At 36.4% G+C, this 24,940-nt stretch overlaps 1 protein-coding gene across 1 annotated transcript in view; it reads left to right on the top strand.

Annotated features, from left to right (window-relative positions):
* The window catches only part of ABCA10 (ATP binding cassette subfamily A member 10), a 59,907-nt gene that overhangs the window by 22,895 nt on the left and 12,072 nt on the right, over positions 1-24,940 (top strand). The window contains 19 exon segments of the mRNA XM_034640714.1: positions 477-540; positions 542-643; positions 4,921-5,007; positions 6,031-6,092; positions 6,095-6,140; positions 6,502-6,676; positions 6,853-6,991; positions 7,667-7,801; positions 9,128-9,218; positions 10,319-10,460; positions 11,175-11,285; positions 12,468-12,691; positions 14,281-14,447; positions 14,828-14,880; positions 15,918-16,135; positions 17,066-17,192; positions 18,012-18,182; positions 18,776-18,889; positions 24,209-24,348. Of these exon segments, the coding sequence (XP_034496605.1) occupies positions 477-540; positions 542-643; positions 4,921-5,007; positions 6,031-6,092; positions 6,095-6,140; positions 6,502-6,676; positions 6,853-6,991; positions 7,667-7,801; positions 9,128-9,218; positions 10,319-10,460; positions 11,175-11,285; positions 12,468-12,691; positions 14,281-14,447; positions 14,828-14,880; positions 15,918-16,135; positions 17,066-17,192; positions 18,012-18,182; positions 18,776-18,889; positions 24,209-24,348 (2,368 nt within the window).

The following is a 24,940-nucleotide window of genomic DNA, read 5'->3' as shown; positions in this document are numbered from 1 at the left end:
GGCTATCTCTGTCGAATAAATAAATAAAATCTTAAAAAAAAAAAAAAGGTACAAACTTCCAGTTGTAAATATGTCCTAGAGATGTCATGTACAAAATAAGGACTGTAGTCAGCACCGCTGTGTGATACATGGGAAAGTTGTTAAGAACCTAAATCCTTAGAGTTCTTATTACAACGAGAACATTTTTTTCTTTTTATTCTTTTCATTTTATTGTATCTATTGAGATGATAGATGTTAGCTGAACCTATCATAGTAATCATTTTACAATATATGTAAATCAAACCATTGTGCCTTAAACATATACAGTTATAGAGGTCAATTATTTCTGAATAAAACTGGAAAAATAAATCATTAATTGAAAATAGAAATATAGAAAAAAATAGAAAAAAATTGGTATCAAGCTACACTAGGACAGATGCCATTCTTCACTGATATAGATGATTGATTCCGTATCTAACTGTGTCTTGATTGATCAGGTGAAGACGGCCGCTGACATTCACCATTGTTTTTCCTAAAGTCTTCATTTTGGTCCCAACGTCAAGACACATTATAAAGTTTTTGAGGACAAAAGAAATCATGAGCATTCCTCTGATGACTCTTTTGAACTAGTGCCTCCAGAATTCCATGGGAAAGAAGCTATAAGGTAACTAACAAATTGTGTGCACTTACAGGTGAAAGTTTAATAAACTAAGGTACAACAGGGCCAACCACAGGTCAGATGTTATAGATGATGTGTTTTTTGAAAGTTCCTTTCTTTCAGGTATTTCTGCCATCATTCTAAATGTTCCTTCATCATTTTAAAAGTAAGTATGTTGATATTGTCAGCAGCAAAATTCAGTAACTCTATTCATTTTCTTGTCCTTTCCTCTTCTACTTTCTATCCCCACCATTTATAATCTCCTCTGTGCATTCTCTTCTAATACACACACACATGGTATGATATGTATGTAACACATATAGTATGTAAAATAGACACGTGTAGATTATCTGCCTTTAGGGGGTGTATGGATTAAAGTTTTGAAGTCAAAAGATTTCTCTGTAATTTAGTAGCTTGGTAATTTTTGCTCAACCATGTGAGATCTCTAAACTTCATTTTTTTCCTTTCTAAGAAATGTGTGATATAACTCAACAGTACAGTGCCTTTTTGAGGAATTTGAAGAATCAGTGAGATAATTAAATATGCCTGTTAGGTAACAGGAACTGGATAAATGTTAGTTATCTTTATCCATATGGGTGTGGTTGATTGAAAGGGCATATTTAATATCTTAGAAATAAGAAATAATGTAGAGAAAAGCATTAGTAAAAGTTTTCAAGGGAAACCAGGAAGATGAACAGACAATGACTGCCTAATTCTTAATTTCATCATAATTTAGTGCATGCTTCTCTAGGTGTTTGCTTATTTTATTGAAGGAGATTATTGAGAAAAACTCCTAAATGACATTCCATTTATGTGAAGTTATTTTTTTGAAAGTGTATTCTGAAGACAAAATGGAACATAGTGATTACAATGTGCTTCATGGATTTAAACCACCTGGTTTGAATCCTGGCTTAACTGCTCGTTAACTGTGTAATCCCAGCTAAATTACTTGCCTGTATCTCAGTTTCTGTATCTTAAAAATGGGCATGACACTGGTAATAAGTTTGTTGTGAAAAGTAAATGAGCCACTATGCACAAAGCTTTTAGAATAGTGCCTGGCCCATAATAAGCATTCAGTAACTGGTTGCTCTTAGGACTACCCCAGATAAATTCAATCAGATATTCTTGTATCAGATCACTTATTTTGAAACAGTTAGGTCAAAGGTGATTGGCAAAAGTATCTGGGAGAAGGGGAAATGAGCAGGGAGACAACAGAGAAAGGAAAAAACTATCACCTGACATGGAAAGATCAGAGAGAAAACCCTCTCTGGAACTTCTTAAATTCCACCATTTCTAGTAATTTTTCAAGCTGTAACTCCTATGTAAAAACTTATATAGCTATTTCCGTTTATCCTGTTCTTTACCATTAACTTACAGTAACTATGTTGACACCAGAAAATTTAGTTAAATTAACAAGCTAAATCAGGACTAAATCACATTAGGCCCAAAGCTCACCTTTTAGCAACATGGTTCCATAAATGCCCAGAACCTCAACCCTGACTCTTATTCATCTAGTGGGCAGTGAAGATGGGTATGGTTGTGTGGTCATTCAGTTCTCCCAAGTGGATAGCACCAGTCATCCTATTCAGTGGTCTTAGATCCAATTTGCTGTTAATACTTTAACATGAAATGAGTGTACCCCCAGGTGTACATATAACAGTTCTAGCCTTTCTAAGCCTGCACACTCTGTCCTCTACCTTGACAGCCCCTCTTTTTATGCTTGATAGCCCGAGGTGCCTCAGACCAGCTCCTTAGACCATTCTGGACAAAACTGTTTCCGTGGGCAAATTAGTTACATTTATTCATCATTCATTAAGCCCTCTGCCAGAACTAGGATTAAAAGATGAATGACAGTCTTTAAGCTCAGGACAGGCTGAGCCTGAGGGGGAATCAGGCACTTAAATAGATAATTAGTAAAAAGAGTGGTAGAGATGGATGCAAGAATAACCAAACATAGAGAACGATCATCCAACCCAGCCTAAGAGTGGTCAGAAGGAGATAACTCTTGACGTGAGTCTTATGGAAGGAAAAGGTCACATAAATTATGATGGGGCATGTGAAGGTTCTTCCAAACAGGGAGTGCAGTGTCACCAACAGCACAGAAAGAAACAATGTGTGTGTGTGTCTAAAGAATGAGAAGAAGCTGACATATCTGAGCTTAAAGTACAAGGCTAGAAGAGGGAGAAGTAAATATTAAGAGCTATGGGCCAAATCAGATCACATAGGTTTTGTTTGCCAAGAAGGACAGGCTGTCCTGTATAGTATGGGGAATCACCAAGTGGTTTTAGGGAGTCAGATTAGACAGCCAGATCTTTGGCAGATCACTTGGACGGCTTTCTGGAATAGAGTTGAAGGAGACACAACTGGAGAAGTGGGAAACGTTCCAAAGGTTGTGTCAGTCTGGGTTTGGTCAGGAGAAGTGAGTTGCTGGAAATATTGTATAAGTGAAGGGATTTGGTATGGGACTTAGTAATTCATAAGTACTAAGAATGGAAGAGGGTGGGTCAAGAAAGTTGTAGCCAGAAAGTCAGGGAAACAGCCACTGAGGACCTTATCCAGATGCGTGGAAGTGGGTCGGTCTCACTAAATTTGCTGGGATTCTGTGGGAAAGTTCCCACCGGGTTTCTTAATCTCCAGCAGCAAAGCAGGGCTTGTCAAGAAGTCTGAGAAGCTGCTATAAACCTAGAGTCTGCCCATGTGTCGTCTGCCCCCATGACCTTCAGAGAAAAATGGCCTTTTTTCACTTCTGCTTTCCAGATCTAGCCCAAGTTCTCCTCAAGTCCAATATAGAGAAGGATTTTTGGGAAGTGTAGTTCCTGGTATGTTCTCTGCATTGCAGGAGATGAGGGCTAGGTTGATGGAAAAGGAAAACACCATCAGGTTCAGAGATTGAGGTGAGAGATGATAGGAATCTGGACTAGAAGGTCATAGACAAGTGATGAAGGGATAAATTCAAAGAGATTTCATAGCATTAAATGCATAAATCCATAAGGTTAAATGATAGTAATTTTGTGGACCACAGGATAAGGTGAGAGAGAGATAAGAAAGAATCAAGGATGTTTCTTAGGCATTTAGTTGGCATTCCTGGGTGGATGCTGAAAACACCAATTGAGAGAACAGAAGCAGGACTGGTTTAGAGGGAAAAATAATACGCCCTGTGTGGTATTTATGTGCAGATGCAGAGCAAAAAGCTGAATATGTGCATTTGAGACTTTGAAGAAAGGCCTAAAGACACAAATTTGGGAATCATTAGAATCTAAGTGAGAGTTGAAGCAATGAGAGTGGGCAATATTATATGGCAAAGATTTGTGAATCAGAAAAATAGTTGGTTAAGTGTGGCATCCAGTTTAAGGAATCCATAAAGTATGCTGAGTGGAATAGTAGGAGAAGGTTATGGAAACCAAGAGGGCAGAAGCCCAGGAAATAAAGCCTTGCAAGAAGAAAGGAGCTAGCAGCAGTTTAATACAATATCTATTAAACAGTGACTAGAAAGTGTCAATGTCCGTTGGATTCTGTAGAGTGTCATCGGTGTCTTTGCTGAGGATAGTTTCAGTGGAGTTGTTGGGTCAGAAGCTGTGTTGTCTTAGGCTGGGAATAAATGTGAGATAAAGAAATAGAAACATAAGGGCACCTGGGTAGCTCATTTAGTTGAGCGGCTGCCTTTGGCTCAGGTCATGATCCCGGGATCCTGGGATTGGCCCCGTGTCTTTAGGCTTCCCTGCTCAGTGGGAAGTCTGCTTCTCCCTCTGTCCCCCTCCCCTGCTCGTACTCTCTCTTTCTCAAAGAAAGAAAGAAAGAAAGAAAGAAAGAAAGAAAGAAAGAAAGAAAGAAAGAGAGAGAAAGAAAAAAAATCTTTAAAAAATTGGAAGCAGAGAGTAGAGAGACTGTATTTTGATAAATTTGCCTGTGGAGGAGAAGAACAATTAAATAATAGCCAGAGAGGGGTGCAGGACTGAGGGAAAGCCTCTCCCCCTTCCTCCCTTCCCGCTCTCCTATTCTTTCTTTCTGTCCTTTCAATGGTAGCTCTCCCTTCATTTGCCAACCGAGAGAAACAGCTGGAATACGCGAAATGCCAAGTTTGATAAAGGTATGAGCAGGTGTGTGCAAATCTCTTTGCAGGTGGTGTGAGCTTTTACCACTGCTCTCCTTGGATCCCGTTATGAGGGTGACACCCTACCTGGTGAGGTTCAGGATCAATCACAGACTGTAGTACTGGTGGTTAACATAATCTGTGTTATTAGAAAAAGTACTCACCTCAAAGTTGCTTAATCTTTTTTTTTCAGAATCAGAAATGTTACAAAAGAATATAATGGAAAACCTGAAAAAGTAGAAGCTTTGCAAGGTAAAGAGAAAGACTTCATTGTTCTGATGTTTTTAATTTAAAAAAAAATTCCTTTTGTTTCCTGAAGATACAAACTACCATGGTGGCAAATTAGAGAATGAGTCTAGATAAAAATAAAAATTTTAAAAAGCCCACATTTCCACTCTGAGGGATAGTCATCGATAATATATTTACACATATATAACATTTTTTTAAAATAGGATTGTACTGCATTTGCTGATTTATAATCTTTGACTTGGATTTGTCAAACTGAGCTTGCAGTATCGCTGGAATCGTTCTTACTTTTATAGGACTTCTCATCACCTGTTTTGGGCTACGGTTTGTCTTGTTTTCGATTCTCTGACAATATAATTCCACGTGTTATCTATCTTCAGAGGATCTCTTGAATTTTCTAGGGCGCTAATGGGACCCTATTATTTCTCCAAGGAGTTAGATAACGTTTCAAATATTCAAGAAAAAAATTATCAAGTCCTAACCACTCATATAGAAAAATGCCTGTGACATGTCCTGGGTCCCACAGACCCGTCTAGAGACCGTGCCCAAACTTTTGTGATACAAAATAGAGGATTGACCAGTGCCAGGGGAAACTTTACCATCCTCTCCTTAACTCATTCTCCCTCCCTCCAAATATGGAATACATACCCCTTTGCCTCTATCCCTGGCCCTTCTGTCTCAGCTCTGCGAGCCTCTGGGAGACTGTTTCTTCAGTCACACTGCTTTCCTTGGCCCAGGGAGCAAATACTCTGCTCACTCTGCTTTATTCCTGGTAGCCTTTGCTCTGTTCTTTAACATTGAATTAATATATTCTTTGACATTTGAAGGATTTGAGGGAGGAAGGTAGAAGTTTATATTCTCAGGCTTGATCCAGTTTCTCCAGAGAAATTAAGGTTTTGTCTTTCATAAATAGACACAATTAAACATATAATTTTAGAGGAGACATACTAGAATACCAATAAATGAAGCTCTGAGATACTTTTGACTCTTAAAAACTTTTGTAATGTCCGTTCCATCTGAAAATAATCCAAATTTTCACATTTTATTCTAACACAAGCATATTTCTTGACATATATGGGGGACAGGTCACTGCAATACTGGGACACAGCCGAGCTGGTAATTGACACTGCTACACATTCTGAGTGGGTTGTGTGGTTCTATGGAAGGTAAGAAAATAATTTTAGAAGCAAGTTGGCTGATAAAGCAGGTTCCTCAATCAGATTGTGTAAAACAAAAACCCTTCACTAAAGCAGGCTTTTTACACAGTTGAGGAATTTAGAATAGGAAATATTTATTTCATATTTATATAAACTCATGAGAAAGCTTTATCTCCACTCTGCTATTGTCATTCCGTGCCTACTTTGCATCGATGTGGACCCTGATATTTATATTAAGAATAATCTGAATTTCTCAATGTATGAATTACGCAATTATGAAATGTGAAGTTTCTTCAACTAATATCCTACCTTACCACTCTTCCTAGAGTGACTATCCTGGTATTGAATACTTTAAAATTTCCGTTTACATTATCAGTCACTATTTATAATACTCAACTCTCTGAAATAACTAATGTGGAAGAAATGAGAAGGAACACTGGATTTTGTCCACAATTCAATATTCAATTTGACTTTCTTACTGTGAGAGAAAACCTCAGGCTATTTGCTGAAATAAAAGGGATTCAGTCGGAGGAAGTGGAAGAAGAGGTAGGTGAACATATTAGAGCTAATGCCTTTGAAAATAATTTACTTTGCTCTTGACCATATTTTTGTTTAACTATTATTTTATTTTTTAATGAATAAAGCTTAACTGATGAAGTTCTTTTAGAATAGATTTCTCCTAATTATTAGAAGAACTGATTAAAATATTTTGTATTATGTAGATTTTTTTTCAATATGTAAAAAGAGTTATAATGGAATTGGACATACAAAACGTTCAAGATGTTATAACTAAACAATTAAGCAGTGGACAGAAGAGAAAACTAACATTTGGGATTGCCGTGTTAGGAAATCCTCGGGTAAGAGGAAAAAAATATTTTTTGAGATTAATTTGTGTTTTCTTTTGAAGATTTTATTTACTTATTTGAGAGGGAGTGTGAGAGAGAGAGAGAGCATGAGCCAGAGGGGGTGGGCAGAAAGAGAGGGACAAGCAGACTCCCCACCAAGCAGGGAGCCCAACACAGAACTTGATCCCAGGACCCTGAGAGCATAACCTGAGCCAAAGGAAGACACTTAACTGACTGAGCCCCACAGGTGCCCCAAGATTAATTTGGTTTGTAGACTATCAAGCTATTATTAAAGTCCAAACTCTAATTACCAAATATAAGCGAAAATTTGTAATAAAGGACCATGCAAGCCTATGAGGAATCCAGTGGAAGGCTGTATTTGAATCTAGAAATCATACAGGTTTCCATGCAACTTTCTAAAGACCCTCACTTGAAAGTAGAAGATGCTTTCAGGGGCGCCTGGGTGGAACAGCGGTTAAGCGTCTGCCTTCGGCTCAGGGCGTGATCCCGGCATTGTGGGATCGAGCCCCACATCAGGCTCCTCTGGCTATGAGCCTGCTTCTTCCTCTCCCACCCCCCCGCTTGTGTTCCCTCTCTCGCTGGCTGTCTCTATCTCTGTCACATAAATAAAAATAAAATCTTAAAAAAAAAAAAAAGAAGATGCTTTCATACTCTTCTTCCTCTGTAAGTTTTCTACTGGATGAACCGACTGCTAGGTTGGATCCTTTTTCAAGGCACCAAGTTTGGACCTTCCTGAAGGAGCATAAAACAAACCGCACAATCCTTCTTAGTACCCAGATCGTGAATGAGGCTGACATCATGGGTGGTGATTCTTGGTTTCTTTCTTCTAATAGTTATTTAAGGATTGAACATGAGAGATAGTATCTATAATCTGTTTTTAAAAGTAGAGAATCTTGTTTGTAATCCATTTGAGTGACTGCCTTCTAAAGATGAAATTTGCTTTGGAGAAATCCTGAGCCCCCAGTGAGCTCTTAGACCCATGCTTTATGTATCTTCTTGTCTGTAACTTTCTTTACTGCCTACATTAATCACAAGTATGTTTTTTAAATTGTGAAACTCCAATATTTCCTATATTGTTTTTTTGTTTTTGGATAGGAAAAACTTTTAGCTGGGAAAATTACTTTAAATTTACAACCCTTTGTGGCCTTCTTAGGTTGATCCTTGGTTCATTAAGCAAGGTGTTGAGTGTGAAGAAGCAAAATTGGAAATTAGAGATGGAACAAACATTCTGCTTAGGACATAGTAGCAGGTGGGGTAGATGAGTTTCAGTAAACCAGGAAAGGGTGCAAGGCAGAAGGTTAAAAAAATGAAGTCAGAAATGGACTCAGTGAAAAGAAGAGAAATTTTTGCTCTCTAATGTGCAGTATAACCTTATTCTAAGTTTCCTCCATGAAATCAGAAGTAAAATATACTTTACCTCTGTGTCAGTTTCCTCCTGCTAACAGCTATGAAACAGCCATCCCCAAACTTAGTGTCTCAAGTCAATAAGTATTTATTTAGTGCATGAGTTGGAGAGTTGGCAATTTAGGGTGGGCTCACTTAGAAAGATTTTCAGGTCTTTGGGTTCAGTTACATGTCTGGTGGTTGAATGGCCATTGGCAAGTCCAGTTACGTGACCTAAGGTGGCTTAGGTGACAGCCTAGGTGTATTTCATCTTCCAACAGACTGCCCCAGGGATTCTCAAAGCAGTGACTAAGGCCCTAGAGACCAAGTCCCAATGCATAAGCCCATTTCAAGCCTCTACTTGCCGAAGTTGGCTAACGTGCCATTGGCCAAAGCATTGGCCTCATGTGGTGGAGGCAGATATCAAGGCGTGGAGAAGGTCTCCTTGCCCATGATGAGAGAATACTGCAAAGTTACATAGCAAAGTATGTGGATAAAGGGAGAGTAGAAGGATCGGGCCATCCTTGCAATGTATTATGCCATTGGATAAGCTGTGAGCGATGCAATGAATTTCTGAGTCCTGCTTCAGAGGAGGCATGGGGGTGAGAGGTGGTGCTGCACCCAGGAACTCAATTGTATCAAGACTGCATTCATATTGAAAAATTCATTTGGTGATTTGGTCTCCAGAGCAGAGGATATACCCATATAAAGAATTCACATAATTTATTCTTTCTTTCTTTCTACTCAGATAAGAAAGTGTTTCTGTCTAATGGGAAGTTGAAATGTGCAGGGTCATCTTTGTTTCTGAAGCGAAAATGGGGTATTGGATATCATTTAAGGTAATGTATTCTGGGAATAGCTTTTTAATATGAATATCAATATAAGGGGTGATATTTCATGTAATCTTCTAAGGATATAAGAAAGCCAACTTAATATTTGGTAGAAATTGATGTACAATAAATAGAACAATATATCTGCCTCATTAACGTGTGCCTTGATATTTATCTCTTAGTTTTAAACATGTGAATTTCTAAATGTGTATGTATCTTTCAATAAAAAGTTTTTGACTAATATACCAGAAATGTTTATAATTATGTTTTCAAAAAGCAATTGATAAATTATGGGGCACCTGGGTGGCTCAGTTGGTTAAGTGTTCAACTCTTGATTTCAGCTCAGGTCATGATCTCAGGGTTGTGAGACTGAGTCCTGTGTTGGGCTCTCTGCTGGGCGTGGAGTCTGCTTAAGATTCTCTCTCTCCCTCTCCTTCTGCCCCTCCCCTCCACTCACTCTTGCACTCTCTCTTAAAAAATAAAAAAATAAAAAAGGAGTTGAAATTTTTAACAAAACAGTTGGCCCTAAAGTTCTGAAACTGTATTCCAAATCTACTTTATATGTCAGAATTGACTTTGATGTCAGAATATCACATGGGAAAATTTAGAAAGCATGGCACATCAACAGGTGAGTTATTGGCATTAATAGAAGCCATTTGCCACAAAAAAGCAACTGTTTATTAAAAACCTTATTAATTTTTTAGTGATACAGAAGTAACATTTCATGTACTTTACATCCTATCATGATTTCATATATATACACATACATATATATATGTTTTTACATGCTAGCCTGCTGTTTGTCTATCTATCTGTCCATATAATAGGTATCCTGAAATTTCCACTTACTTTAGTTACATTTTAGGAAGTTGCCTGGGGATTTGGGGTTGACATGTAATAAATGCACTGTATTTTTTCCCATTTAAAATAATTCGAACGAGGCTACCATTTAGCACTTGGAAATAGAACATCTAATTTGTGGGAATGGATTACTGAAATTAGCAGGAGACACCTCTAATAAATACAAATTATTTAATAGAAAACTATCTTTTAATGAACAGTGATGTTGGAGATAATTCAAAAGACTTATGCTTCTTTTGAAATGTTAGTTTACACAGGAATGAAATGTGTAATCCAGAAAGAATTACTTCCCTCATTAAACAGCTCATCCCTGATGCCAAGTTAACAGCAGAAAGTGAAAAAAAACTTGTGTATATTTTGCCCTTGGAAAGAACAAACAGATTTCTAGATAACTTACCATACGATCATATAGAATACATCTAAATGTCCACGATAGGCTGATTGCATTTTCTGTTTTCCTTCAGTTGGGTTTTAAAGCTTATATACATGAAACTTTATTCCTAAGAGCTCTGCCTTTTGTTTTCAATATAATGAAGTGTGTTATCAGATACATGGTTTTAATGTGAGAGCAACTAAAATTTCCATGAATGTATTTCACTGAAAAACCAAGATTTGCTTTCTGTGTCAGCATTAAATGAAGCTTTGAAGTATCTTTTCTGAAACAGCAAAACCTTTACATTTTTTTTAGAAACACAGATTATATAAGGTCTTATTTTTTAAAACACTTGGAAGACGGTCAGCAGGGTCTTTGTAAATATCATTTTAATTCTAAGTGTAATATGCTCAGTATAGAAAAGTTAGAAAATACAGAGAAGGAGATATAATTTTTGCTTAATGAATTTTTAAGTAGACACATATACTTACACAGACACATGACCATAGTGATGCAAGAAATTTTAAAGCTTGTGAAAGAGAAAAGAGATGTAAAACAATAAAATTGATTTGAAGGACAAGAAAAATGGGAATATTTTTATTAGATTATTGTGGCAGCTTTAATATGAAAATATGTTTAGATTTATCTATTTTGAGTAATCTTTAGGACTTTGTATTTTAATATACTCATTAGCAATTTTAATTGCATCATTTTATATGTCTGCTTTTTAGATCTTTACAGTGACCTTGAAATGTACTGACTAGGGCATAATGAATTATGGTGTTTCCATGACAACTCTCAACGAAGTCTTCATGAACCTAGAAGGCAAATCATTGAGCGAGGTATAATGATGTGTGTCTAGCAGAAAATTAGAGAAAACAGAAAATGACCACATATTGATTCATATTTGTAGTTTTTTGTGTGGAATTCTGCCTAGAATGTATATTAGATATAAAAAAGGGTTGCCCACTTTTAAAGTATCATAATTGTTTTATATCTAACATAATCAGATTTGTTGCTAAGTAGTTACTCTATTGCAGTGCCCACTTCCCCATATCATCAATAACTCTCTGCTATCATAATGAATTCTGGCTTCGTCTCTTACCTGCTATTTCCTATAAAAATGTACTCTTACTTAGCTAATAAATTAATTCTAATTGATGTATTCATAAAGGATAAATCAATAAGATGATATCTTCCCTGAGTTTAGTTTGTAAAACTAATAATTAGAAGAATGTAGGAGCTGTGTGCCAGCCATTGTGCTCAGCTGCTGGATTACATTATTCTTAATTCCCTTAATAACTTCTTATGCAGGGAGTAAACTGAGATTTGGAATAATTGAGTGATTAGTCAGAACCATAACAGCTGCTGTGAGGCATATGTGGGATTTGAATAACAGGTCTTTCCAGGACTTTCTGTTACTTAAAACCAGTGTCTGGAAATAGTCATTGGGATGTCAGTCATCAGTGATGAACTAATCCTGTGGTGGAGTTCTAGATGACAGAGGAGACCTTTTAGAAACTCAGCTACAGGGGCACCTGGGTGGCTCAGTGGGTTAAGCATCGAACTCTTGATTTTGGCTCAGGTCGTGATCTTGGGGTAATGGGGTTGAGCCCTGCGTCAGGCTCTGCGCTCAGCATGGAGTCTGCTTGAGATCCTCTCCTTCAGTCCCTCCCCACGCTCGTGCACATGCGCTCTCTGTCTCTCAAATGAGTAAATAAAATGAATCTAAAAAAAAAAAGAAACTCAGCTACATACATTTATATTTGTGTTTTTGCACAAACCTTGCTCTGCAAAATGCCTTAGTAAAGAGCTGCTGCTATTGATATGAAAGAATAAATGCTTCCCAAGAAGCCTAATCCATCCTCAAAAATTAATTTACTCTCTCATTGGAATTATAGTTTTCTGAAGGACAGATTTTGAATATGAGTTATGGATATCAGTAGCTGAACTTGTTAGAAGTGCTGTTTCAAATATTCTAGTGTATTTTTAAAGTTTGTAAAGAGAATGGGCAAATAACATAGCCCATTATAATGGTTTATTACATGGTTGCAGATTTTGGCATTCGGAAACAGGAGAAAGTCAATGAGATAAGAGATACTAGAACTGAGTCTGAAATGCAACAGGGTCCTTGTTCTCTTCCTGGATTGAGAAAGGTCATTAGTACTGGAACTTTCTGGAAACAACAGGTCTGTGCCATGGCAAGGCTTCGCTTCTTAAGGCGTGAAAAGAAAGCACTTTTGTCCTTGTAAGTATCAGACTACTTTAAAAATCTCTAGTCAATATATGAAAAAAAGTTTAAATGTGAAGAAAATAAGTCTATTAACTTCTTCACCCACTTAACAAAGTTTTTGGAGTGACTGTAAGTGTTATCCTACAGTAGTGAGCACAGTTGACAAGGTCTTTCAAATTACATCTTGTGGGGGAGAAAAATACCAATGAAATAATTACCCAATAAATATGTTAATTATTCATTATATCACAAATCTTTATTGAAGCCTGTTATATGCTAGACATTGTTTACCTTCTGGTTGGGAGGAAAAGGTAACAAATAACAAATATGAAAACTAAATAAATTATATAATAGATTATGCAGAATAGAGTAAGGGGATGGGAAAGGCTGGTGGGAGTTAGGAGTTCATTGTAATTCTAAATAAGGTGGTCAGTGTTGGCCTCATTGAAATGGTCACATTTGAGCCAAGATTGGAAAAGCCAAGCAAATAAAAGGGGGAGAACACCAGTTTAGAGCAGAAAGCATCAATTGTGTTTGGCAAAAGGGAATCATTAAAGGTTTTAAGAAGAGAAGGTCTGAAAACAGACAACTCTTTTGAGGTGCTTGACCATGGAGAGAGTAGAAAGAGCAGTAGTAGCTGAAGGGAGATTGAAATTAGGAGGAAGTTTCTTTTTCCTTTTTTTGTTTTTTAATGAATGGGAGACACTAGAACATGCTTTAGTCATGATGGGAATATGCCAGTAGGATGAAATAATGGAAGATGAGCAAATTGAGCAAGGTCTCAGGTAGGGTGGCAAGGGTCTGGATCCAGAGCTATATTGAGAACTGACTTTGATAGGGAGAAAAACAGCATCTGTTACAACAAAAAGGAACACTGAAAGGATGTTTTCTGGGGTTATTTGTGGGGGGGAGGTGATAATACCAGGAGGGCTTTCTGTCTGATGGACTTCATTTTTTCCCTATGAAATATGAGGCTGAGAGTGAGGAAGAAGGAGGTAGAGCCTGAGGTCTGATGAGAAAGTAGTCATTGCAAAGACTGGACTCATAACCTTATTATAGAAACAAAAAGATTACTTGAAAGACTTTTACTCATTGTTTCAGCTGGAAAAATGAATTTTAGGATCTGAAAATAGTGTATTATATATGGCATCTAGTTTCATGAAAATTAAAGTATATATAAAACAGCAGCTGATGAAAGTTAAAATTTAACTTGAAATTGTGCACATTACAAGTCTGAGGGCAGTGTGAAATCAGGTTTCTTTCCCTTTAAAACTACCTAGGCAGGCTGTTGGAGGCTCCTGGCATCCCATCAAATCTTCAAACCATTTTTCCTGTTGTCCTTGTCAACCATCACACCCATAGAGGAACCCACTTGGATCTTACCTTCTCTTTTTGATGCTGTATTATCCTTGGCAATCTTGCAAAGTGATAGTGACTTATGGAAAATTTTGAGCCTGTTTTTAGATTAATCTTATTTTCACTTTATGTAACTAAAGGCCATATTTGTATGTTGAATTTCCATAGGCTGGCATTTATATAGCATGTTTGTGACTTAAATAGGGGGAAAATGTTTTAGACTTGCATTTTAATTTTCTTTTCCTTAGGTTACTGGTACTTGGTATTCCTTTTACCCCCACCATTTTCGAGAAGATAGTGGGTGTGGTATCTAATTACACTCATTGTTGGGAGCTTTCATCCAGTATGTATTTCCTTTCTCTGAAACAACCCTCCCAGGCTCCTCTTACCGGTCTGTTGGTCATCAATAATACAGGTGAGAAATAGGGATTCAATTAGTAAGAGTAGTAAAAAGCAACTCAACTGTTCTATATCAGTATAACTTGAGTCTTTTTTGGGTAAGGTATAAAATTGTAATCCTTTAAAGAGCATGTTTTCTCTTAAAGGGATCATCTTTTATTAGTGATTTTATTTGTTGTCAAAGCAATGCATGTTTTGCAACAATGTGGATAGATCTTGAGGACATGATGCTAAGTTAAGTAAACCAGACAGAGAAAGGCAAATACTGCATGGTATCACTTATAAGTAGGAAAAAAAATAGTCCAACTCCTAGAAATGGAGAGTAGAAAAGTGGCTGCCAGGGACTAGAGGGTAGGGGAAATAGTGTTAGGCTGATAAAAAGGTATGAGCTTTCAGCTATAAGATCTAAAGACCTAATGTGTAATTTGGAGGCTATAGTTGATAACACTGTATAGTATAATTGAAATTTGCTAAGTAGAACATAAACGTTCTTATATATACATACATGTGTACACACACATACAAATATATACATGTGAGGTGATGGATATGTTAACGAGATAGGAGAAATCTCTTCACAATGTATATGTATGTCAAATCATGATGTACATTTTAAGTATCTTACAATTTTGTTTGTCAGTTATACTTCAATAAAGCAGAAAAAAGCAATGCATGTTTAATAGAGAAACATTACTAAAATATGTAATATAGAGGGGCGCCTGGGTGGCACGGCGGTTAAGCGTCTGCCTTTGGCTCAGGGCGTGATCCCAGCGTTATGGGATCGAGCCCCACATCAGGCTTCTCCACGGGGAGCCTGCTTCTTCCTCTCCCACTCCCCCTGCTTGTGTTCCCTCTCTCGCTGGCTGTCTCTATCTCTGTTGCATAAATAAATAAAATCTTTTAAAAAAATATGTAATAGAGAGGGTAAAATTCTCTGATTTCATTTCTTTTTATTTTATTTAATTAATTAATTAATTAACTTATTTATTTGAGAGAGCGTGAGACAGAGAGAGCATGAGCAGGGGGAAGGGCAGAGAGAGAGGGAGAAGCAGACTCCTCCTCTGAGCAGGGAGCCCAAGGCCGGGGGGGGGGGGTGATCACACAACCCTGAGATCATAACCTGAGAGGAAGGCGAACGCTTAACTGACTGAGCCACCCAGGCACCCCTCTAATTTTATTTCTTAATTTTTCCATCTAACTGTTAATAATTTGGTAAATGTCTTCTACACTCTTTTCCTTTATAAAAACATAAACTCACTATTTATAGAACCATCTTATATTTGAAAATATATTTTCTGAATTGGAATTGTATCAAAGGGTCCTACAATTCTTTCTGTCGCATAAGATCTAAATCTTTGACATCTTTCCATGCTATTAAATGTTCATCTGTTTCATTTATAGAATAAGTCATTTGGATTACCAAAACAATGCACTTATGGCAATTCAACAATTCAAAAAGGCTGAAGTGTCAAAGAAAAATTAATAGTCTCCTCACCCTAATTCCACCCTGGTAATTTATAAATTATACAATAAGTATATTTACTTTAATAATTTGGAACTTATATTTGTGTGTGTGTTTTTAAAGGATTACAGATTTTCAGTTGCATGTAATACCAAGAGAATGACTTGTTTTCCTGTTCTTATGGGAATTATTAGCAATGCCCTTCTTGGAATTTTTAATTTTACAGAACTTATTAAAACAGAGTGAAACACATTGCCTTTTTAAGTATGGTAAAGAGACAATTTAGCGAGGGATAAAGGGCAAGAACTCTATAGCCTACCACCTGAGTTTGAATCCTATTTCATATAAATCCTATTTATTAGCAAGTTTCTTAGCCATTCCTTGCTTCACTGTCTTCATCTGTAAAATGGGGAATATAATTGTACCTACATTATATGATTATCATGAGGATTAAATAAATTTCCTAAGTACCTAGAACAGAGCCTGACATATACATTTTTCATTTATTCTACAAATACTTCTTGTCTACCTGGTACTTTCAGGGGTATTTTTTTTTATATGAAATAAGGCAATTTCTGTACTCTTTTTTCTTTTTGGTCTATTGTTATAACAGTATTAAATTGCCCTGTCTGGAAAACAACTTAGATTTATAGTAAGACCCGTCCATGCCTTAAAGATTAATTTAAACATTTCTAGAAGTCAAGAAATTATTTTTGCAGGACAGATTTGCTCTCCTCTAATTATATCTTGCAGCTAGGGACAAGAACAGAAGAACAGCTTTAAGACAATTACTATTAGAGTTTTAGTGGCGGTTATCTATAATTCATCTACTGGGAAATAGGGAACTGAAAAATGGCAGCTTCCGAGAATATCAGTGCACTCCAAATAGTATGTGTCTTCATTTAACAATTACTACATGCAAATGTGAAAGAGAACCTGCTCACGCTCTCTAAATACACGCCTATAAAATTCAGATTTTTAAACTTTCTTGTGATATCATGGAATTCTGGGAATGGGACCTGCTATTAGGGGTACCAAAGTATGGTTCCTTCTCTCTTTGTTTGCTTCTTAAATTAGGTATATGCTTCCATTCTGAACTTTTCACTATTATTTCTCAAGAATGTATAACTATGTTTGATTGTATGACATGTAACAATTTCGACAGCTTACAGATGTGCTTTGAACTTCCAGAATGTCTTAATGATGGGCACTGGTTCTTCGAATGGACCCTTCTTTCTCTTGGTCCTTGCAAACTGCATTTCTCCCTACGTGGGCATGAGCAGCATCAGGGATTGTGAAGTAAGAGGGGGAGGGGAAGGGAGGGAGAGAACAGAGGGAGAGGGGGAAGGGAGGAGGAGAAACATGATTTTATTTGACTTTAGTTAGAATTTCATTGTTTTATGCACTCAGGATAGCTCTTCAAGAAAAATATGTTTACACATAAATTACGTCATTGCTCTAATCTCATTACAGATTCTATTAAATGGTTAATCTTGATGTCAAAGGGATCAGAAGGTTAACTATTCAACACAGTGAACTTGCCTCACCTTTAAAGGGAATCATACTAAATCAACTGTAGAGGTGAAATGTGCCATGTTTTGACGTCATGTTGTTATTTCACGATTTCAACGGGAATTTGTATTTTTTAACAGAGCATCAAATAGAAGATATACCACGTTTCCAAAGCTTTAACTATGCTTTTATAAATGGGCCTTTAAAAACGTATGTGATAGTCATTTTTGTTCCTCTACATCAGAGGGTAAATCAATTTTACTAATAAGTCAGACCTTTCCTGTTGAGCCATTGGCTATACATTCCCACACTGGGTGTCAGATACTTAGGAAAATGCTATTTTCCAGTCACAAAGACACTGCTTTCTTTGGGGCAGTATTAGCATTTTAGTTGTGCTGAGGCCTGTTTACCCAAACTTAGTTGAGAAAGTTACTGAAGCTCAGTTTCACCATATAAAATCATATAGATGAAAAAAAAAAAAACCCTAATTGCTACTACAACATGCTATTTCTCAAGTTTATAAAAAATTAATATATTTGCGTAAATGAAATACCTTTTCTACCTAACGTTTCAAACCCTTCTGTATCCCTTCTGTTTCTTTATCAGCAAAAAACTCAGTCTCAGTTATGGATTTCAGGCCTGTGTCCTTCAGCATACTGGATTGGACAGGCTCTGGTGGACATTCCGTTATACCGCTTGGTTCTTTTTTCAATATATTTAATTAACTACTTCATGATTTTGGAGCTCAGCTTTTCACTGGGACTCATGTTTGCTCTTGTAAGTGATCATTTTTTTTTTCACCAGGCCAAATATAATAATAGAATCAAGACAAATAATCTACTTTCATGAACACTATTATTAACAAAAGGCATACATAAGAAAATCATCTTACAGGGACGCCTGCGTGGCTCAGTTGTTAAGCGTCTGGCTTTGGCTCAGGGCGTGATCCCAGAGTCCTGGGATCGAGCCCCACATCAGGCTCATCCACTGGGAGCCTGCTTCTTCCTCTCCTGCTCGCCCTGCCTGTGTTCCCTCTCTCACTGGCTGTCTCTTCTCTGTCAAATAAATAAATAAAATCTTAAAAGAAAAAAGAAAATCACCTTACACATCCTTATGAGCTAATTATCTCTCCATTCCCTGTCACACAGGGGACCAGCCAGCTCTCATCTTGCTATCGACCTTATTGTTGGCANGCCCTGCTTGTGTTCCGTCTCTCACTGGCTGTCTCTTCTCTGTCAAATAAATAAATAAAATCTTAAAAGAAAAAAGAAAATCACCTTACACATCCTTATGAGCTAATTATCTCTCCATTCCCTGTCACACAGGGGACCAGCCAGCTCTCATCTTGCTATCGACCTTATTGTTGGCAGGTGGTTTGCATAGCTGGTTGTTCAGCCTCTCTTATATTCTTCACATACGTGATTTCATTCATCTTTCGCAACAGGAGAAAGAATAGTGGTTTTTGGTCTCTTGGCTTTCTTATTGTAAGTACCTGTCTATGGAATATGCACATTTATATTAAATTTTCTTAAAGCTAATTTTTAAAAAATGCACAGTTAAGTGTAAAAACTTTATTGTTCATTTTCTTTCTCCTGTTTTCCATCTCTTCTTTGAGGTTTTTCTTTTATATCTCTGTTTCTTTGGAGAGGAGCAAATTATCTGTAGAAATCCTGGCACGGCTCATCTATCATCAAAGACTAGATCACTTGGGACAGTTCCCTCATTTTACAGCGTGGGAAAAACTTAAAAGAATCATACCTGAACCCAAGCCTTTCCACTCAGTGTAGTTTCCTCCTGAATAATTCTGCTTATTAAAAAGAAAAAAAAAGTGTGATAGGTGGCCATATTGACTAGTTATATAATCAAACAAACATGGAAATGTTTGATTAATAATATGTCTTGTTGACATTTTGAGAAGGTACCATAGCTTTCTGACCATACTGGATATTAAAACAGTTAAGATTCACCTTAAGAACTAAAAAGGCCAACCACGTCCAAATCATAACTTTAATCTCATAAGCAGTGTATAGATGGCTCTGTCCCCAATCCCATTTCAGACATGTCCTTGGTTTGGGGACCAGTAGTGAGAAAGGGAGCAAGGTCTGTCCTTTTATTCTTCCATTTTCTTCTGGATTTCCCTTTCTCCTGTATATAATGGGGACAGGATGGAGGGTTTAGGGGTAAACAGACTCAACATCTTACTTCTTTGGGGCTATTATAGTCACAGTGGCTGGTCTTTGTGGATAATATCCAAAGATTAGATTTAGTGTGGACAGGAATGTCACAAATACAACCAGTTGGACAATTCAGCATGCCAGCAGAAATCCTAAAGACTACTAAATTGCTTCTTAGTCTAAGTGTCCTCCCTGCAATACCTAATCATATAATTTCTTGGGTCAACTTTATAAGTGGTTGTGCTACAATAGTCAAATGTCATAACAAGGTAGTGCCTCCTTAACTACTGGAATTAGTCCTTGATCTATTTGGTTTTTTCCCTTATGTTTCCCGATAAAAGGTAGATTTGTTAGTTTCATCCTTTCATTTAATCAATTTTTGCTTTATATATTTTGAGACTATAGGTGACCCTTCAGCAACATGGGGGTTAGGGGCACCGGCCCTCTGCACAGTACCAAATATGCGTACCACTTTTGACCCCCCCAAAATTTATACTGTTGACTGGAAGCCTTACTGATAGTCAAGTAACACATATTTTATATGTTACATATATGATATACTATTTTCTCAAAACAAAGCAACCTAGAGAAAAAATGTTATTAAGAAAATCGTAAGAAAAAAAAGAAAATCATAAGGAAGAAAAGATATATTTCTAGAATTTAGTCTTTTCCCTCCAGGCCTGCACAGTTCAAAATCATGTTTTTAGAGGGTTGATTGTATTTCATTGGGGCATTCGGGTCTGGAATCATTATGTACTGACCCTATTTATTCTAATAATGGTTTTGGTCTTAAAGTCAATATATCAGATATTAATAAGAGTACACCACATCTCTTTTATTTAGTATTTGCATGGTAAATCTTTTTGCATGTGTTAACTTTCACCGTTTCAGTATCCCTTATGCTTCAATGTGTGTCTATTGTCGGCTGAATATAGTTGGATTTTATTTGTTGTTGTTTTTAAATTCAATCTGACAATCCGCGCTTTTAATTTAATGAATTTCTTATGATTGTTAATATAATTCAATTTGTTTATATCATTTTACTTTATGACTTTATATCTTACTTATGGCTTTTTTTTATATATTTACTTTATGGCTTTATATCATATTTATTTTATGGCTTTATATATTTATATGCATTATGTGGCCTCCTGTCTTTCTTGCCTTTGGTTTTTGATTCAATCAAATTCTTTTATTCTCTTTTATTCTACATTTTATACTCTTTTGGTTTGGAAGTCAGAAACCAGATTGTATTACCTTGGTGGTTACTCTTTGCATTAGTTTGCTGCAAATACCACAATAAAGTACCACAAATTGGGTGACTTCAACAACAGAAACATATTTTTTATAATTCTGTAGGTAGAAGTCCAAGATCCAGGTGTCTGCAGAGTTATTTTCCTGAGGCCTTCTTCTTGGCTTGTAGATGGCCATCATCTTTCAGTGCCTTTACATGGTCTTTTGTGTGTGGCTGTGTCCAAATTTCCTCTTCTTATAAGGACAATAGTCAAATTGGATTAGGACCCACCTCTAAGACCTCTTTAATCTTAATTACCACTTTAAAGACCCCATCTCCAAATACAGTCATGTTCTACTAGGCTTAGAACTTCAACATATGAATTTTGAAGGGGATGCAGTTCAGCCCCTGATGTCCATGACTTTTTTCCCCCCATATTAAACTTAACAAAGCCTAAAGTTAGCCAATATCCTAATTACTTCCAACACCGTGTTTGGAGACTTTATGATCAATAATTGCTCACCCTACTTACATGCTGTTCTCTAGCGCTTTGTTCTTTCTTTTGCTAAATCTCACAAATAAACATTATTATTATTTTAAGAAGTTAAAAAAGATTCGTAGACACTTTTTGTTGACCATTCTTTGTTCACCATTCACACTTCGAGCTTAGTCTTTTCTCTCTCTCATTAGGGTCATTTTTTTAATTATAATTTTTCACTCTCATTCTTAATAGTTAATTTTACCACATATGCATTTCTTGGTTGACAATTATCTTCTTTTATCACATAAGTTTACTTAACCTCTTGCTGACATTTTTGCTATTGAGATGTCTGCTGTCAGTTCTTTTGCCATGCCTTTGTAGAAGATCCGTCTTTGACTGCTTTTAAGGTCTTTGACTTTGGCATCTTTAATTTCATTACAGTGTTTCTAGGTATGGAGTTTTTTTAATTTATCTTTTTTTAAGTGAATTATGCTGCCTGAATCTGTAAATTCTTTTTTTTTTTAAAGATCTCATATTGGGGATCTCTTCATCCTAAAAATTTTCAGTTACTTTTGCAAGAAGAATAGTGTAGAACCCACATAGGATTGCATAAGCCATCTTAGAGTATCATGCCTTCATATAGGATTTGCAAGGAATATTGTAAAGAGGGTTACTTTTTATTCTATTGAAGGTACTTGGAGGGAAGGACCTTAAGGAGGGCCTAAGTCTTTGCCTGTCTACCCCTGAACTGGAATAGGCATTTGTTCCCAGGTTGCTCAGATTTAGTGTTTACTTAATGGTCCAAGTCAGGTTTCAGACTTTGTTTTTGCCCTTAGAGAATTCCCTCCTGTTTTTCTGAGGCTAGCAGTGTATTTGAAGGACATTTGTTTTAAATGGTATGGGTAAGGTCTTTTTTGGGATATCTCTTCCTCCGTATTTCTACATATAGAAGTCCACCACTAACTTGTAAAACTGCAGTTTTGGAAAGCAGTGAATGTAGAATCTAGTTTATAGCAGATGGAGAAGTAAATATAGAAGGGGGAAGTAGAAACAGGAAGTGTTTTAGAACTCCTTAAAATGTTGCTATTGTTTGCCAGAAGGAAGATTTAATGGGAGGATTCTTTTTTATTTTCCTGATGTTTGGGACAAGATAGATGAGGTAATTAGTGCAGTAAGATAATGAAAAGAAAGGGAAGAGGAGGAAGGAGGTAGGGTGATCAAAGATAAGTTATTTCATTGCATTTATAGAATTAGAAAGTTTAACTTCAGTTTTCTAAAACTTAAGATATATTGCTATTTGTTTTGTTAAAGCAAAACCTTTAATCATTATAAATGGTATGGGCAATAAATCTTCAAGAAGATTGTGATACAATGCTGTAAAATAATGAACCCTAAGATTATTTCCATTTGTATTTTCCTTTCAGAAAATGTTAATTGTGCTTGTGGAGGGAACGTTATTTATATGCTTTTTTGTTCTGTTATCTGTTTCGTATGTATCTTGACACCCACCATATTGTACGTTGACTTCGTGTATGGACAGTTGACTCATACAACAAAAAGTATAGTGGTTAAGAGTTTGGGCTCTGGAGTCAGATAGCCCCCAGTTTGAGTCCTTGATCTAGCACACAATAGCTAGAAGTCATTGGGCAAGTTACTTCAGTTATCTGAACTTCAGAAAATATGTGAAATAAAGATAGTACTCTAAATGGTTAGGACTGAGTTTTTCAAAGCACATTAACTATCATCAAAGTACTTGGTAAACAGTAAATCTCCATAGATACTCAATAGGAGCTCCTATCCTCTTCTCTTTCTCCTCTTTTCTTACAACTACAGTAACTACAGTCCCACTTAACAAAGTGTTTTGCATAAATTGGACCCTTAATATGTATCTTTTTTAATTGATGAATAAAAAACATAAAAAGGATAAATCCTCCTTACTCGATGCCTTCCCAATATTCATTCATTGATATTAATTGCATTTCTCTGTTTCGTGCCAGACACTTGGCTTGAAAAAAAGCAGTCTTTGCAATCAAAGGACTTACATTCAATGGAATATGTAAAAGAAAGTGAAACCAAACCAAACCATTCTTCAGAATGTCCCCTGGATTTGTAATGGAAGGAGAACAGGAGCCAGGGAGTCCGCTTAGGAAACGATCAAAGTAGTCTGAGTGGGAATATGGGTGGCTGCTGCGTGTGCGGTGCTATGCTGTCCCTATTATTTTTCTTTGAGGATTTTTTTTTGAGCATAATTGACACACAGTGTTCCATTAGTTTCAGGTGTACAACATAGTGATTCCACACGTTTATACATTATGCTATGCTCACCGCAAGTGTAGCTATCATCTGTCACCATACAATGCTATTACAATGTCATTGATTCTATTTCTAATGCTGTGCCTTTTGTCCCCATGACTTAGTCATTCCTCTGAGGATGTGTCAAACCTTTCAATATTCCTACATTAGTATCAAAACGGATAATTCTTGTATTTCTCCTGTTGCTTGAACATGGCTATAAATACTCACCTCAGTATTTATTTTGTCCTTTTATCTTTTAAATCCCAAGTCATATCGCCAGTTAATTCTTAATTATATCCTGATGCTGAAAGCATTTGAGGATTTGGGTGATAAAGTAAATAATGTTACATCCCCTTCTTTTATTGTTGCTTTCCATCCATGTCAGATAGTGCAAAATCTTTTAGATATATATATATGTCAGATTTTTTATAATCCTGTGTTTCAGTTGTAATGATAGTTTCATGCTTCCTAAAGAGGAAATCCTAACAATATTGCTATATATAAGGTGAAAATTGAAAATGAGAATGTCTCTTAGGATAACAGATCATTCATAGAAAATAGCTTAAAATATTATATATGACTGAGAAAATTATAATACCTCTGGCTGTTTTTCTTCTAGATCTCATTACTTTTACTCAACTTCCTATCATCAGTTGAATTTGAAAAACCCAGTTTAATTTTATGCATGATTTCAATGCCTTTCTTCACTTTAAATTGGATTTTTTGTGCTTTTAGTAAAGGTAAGCAATATTGCCTACTGTGTGACTGGCCTTAACCATGTAGCCCANTTGTGCTTTTAGTAAAGGTAAGCAATATTGCCTACTGTGTGACTGGCCTTAACCATGTAGCCCATTAATAAAATCTTTGCCCAATGTTGGAACAGGTGTAAAATTTAGAAGTTAGTCAATGCTGATAAATTCTGAAATTAAGATTGCAAAACTGAATAAGGCTGATATCTGTGTTTAAGTCCCTTTTCCTAAAATGTAAGACTGCATGGAAGATATGACATACTGCATTCTTTGATTGCTTGTGACTTAGTGTCAATAAATAGATATGGAGGTGTGATTGATAAGGGAAGAAAAGTGTGTTGCTACCAAGCACTTCTGGGAGAAACCAAGCACTACCGAAAATGTGGGGCAAACTGTAGATAAATCTCATCTACCTCACAGTTCTGTACTTGACCACTCCCACTAACAAGAGACTTGCAAGTGTTCTCCTTAACGAGCACAGCGTAACGTATGGAACTGTTGAGTTACTATATTGTACGTCAGAAACTAATATAACACTGTATGTTAATTAACTGGAATTAAAATAAAAACTTAAGTAAAAGAATAGTTAATGCTATATAGTG

Source organism: Ailuropoda melanoleuca, chromosome 13 (genome assembly GCF_002007445.2).
Source record: "Ailuropoda melanoleuca isolate Jingjing chromosome 13, ASM200744v2, whole genome shotgun sequence".
Lineage (NCBI taxonomy): Eukaryota > Metazoa > Chordata > Mammalia > Carnivora > Ursidae > Ailuropoda > Ailuropoda melanoleuca.
The sequence above is the reverse complement of the archived record's forward strand: the minus strand, read 5'-3'. Positions and strand labels throughout refer to the sequence as shown.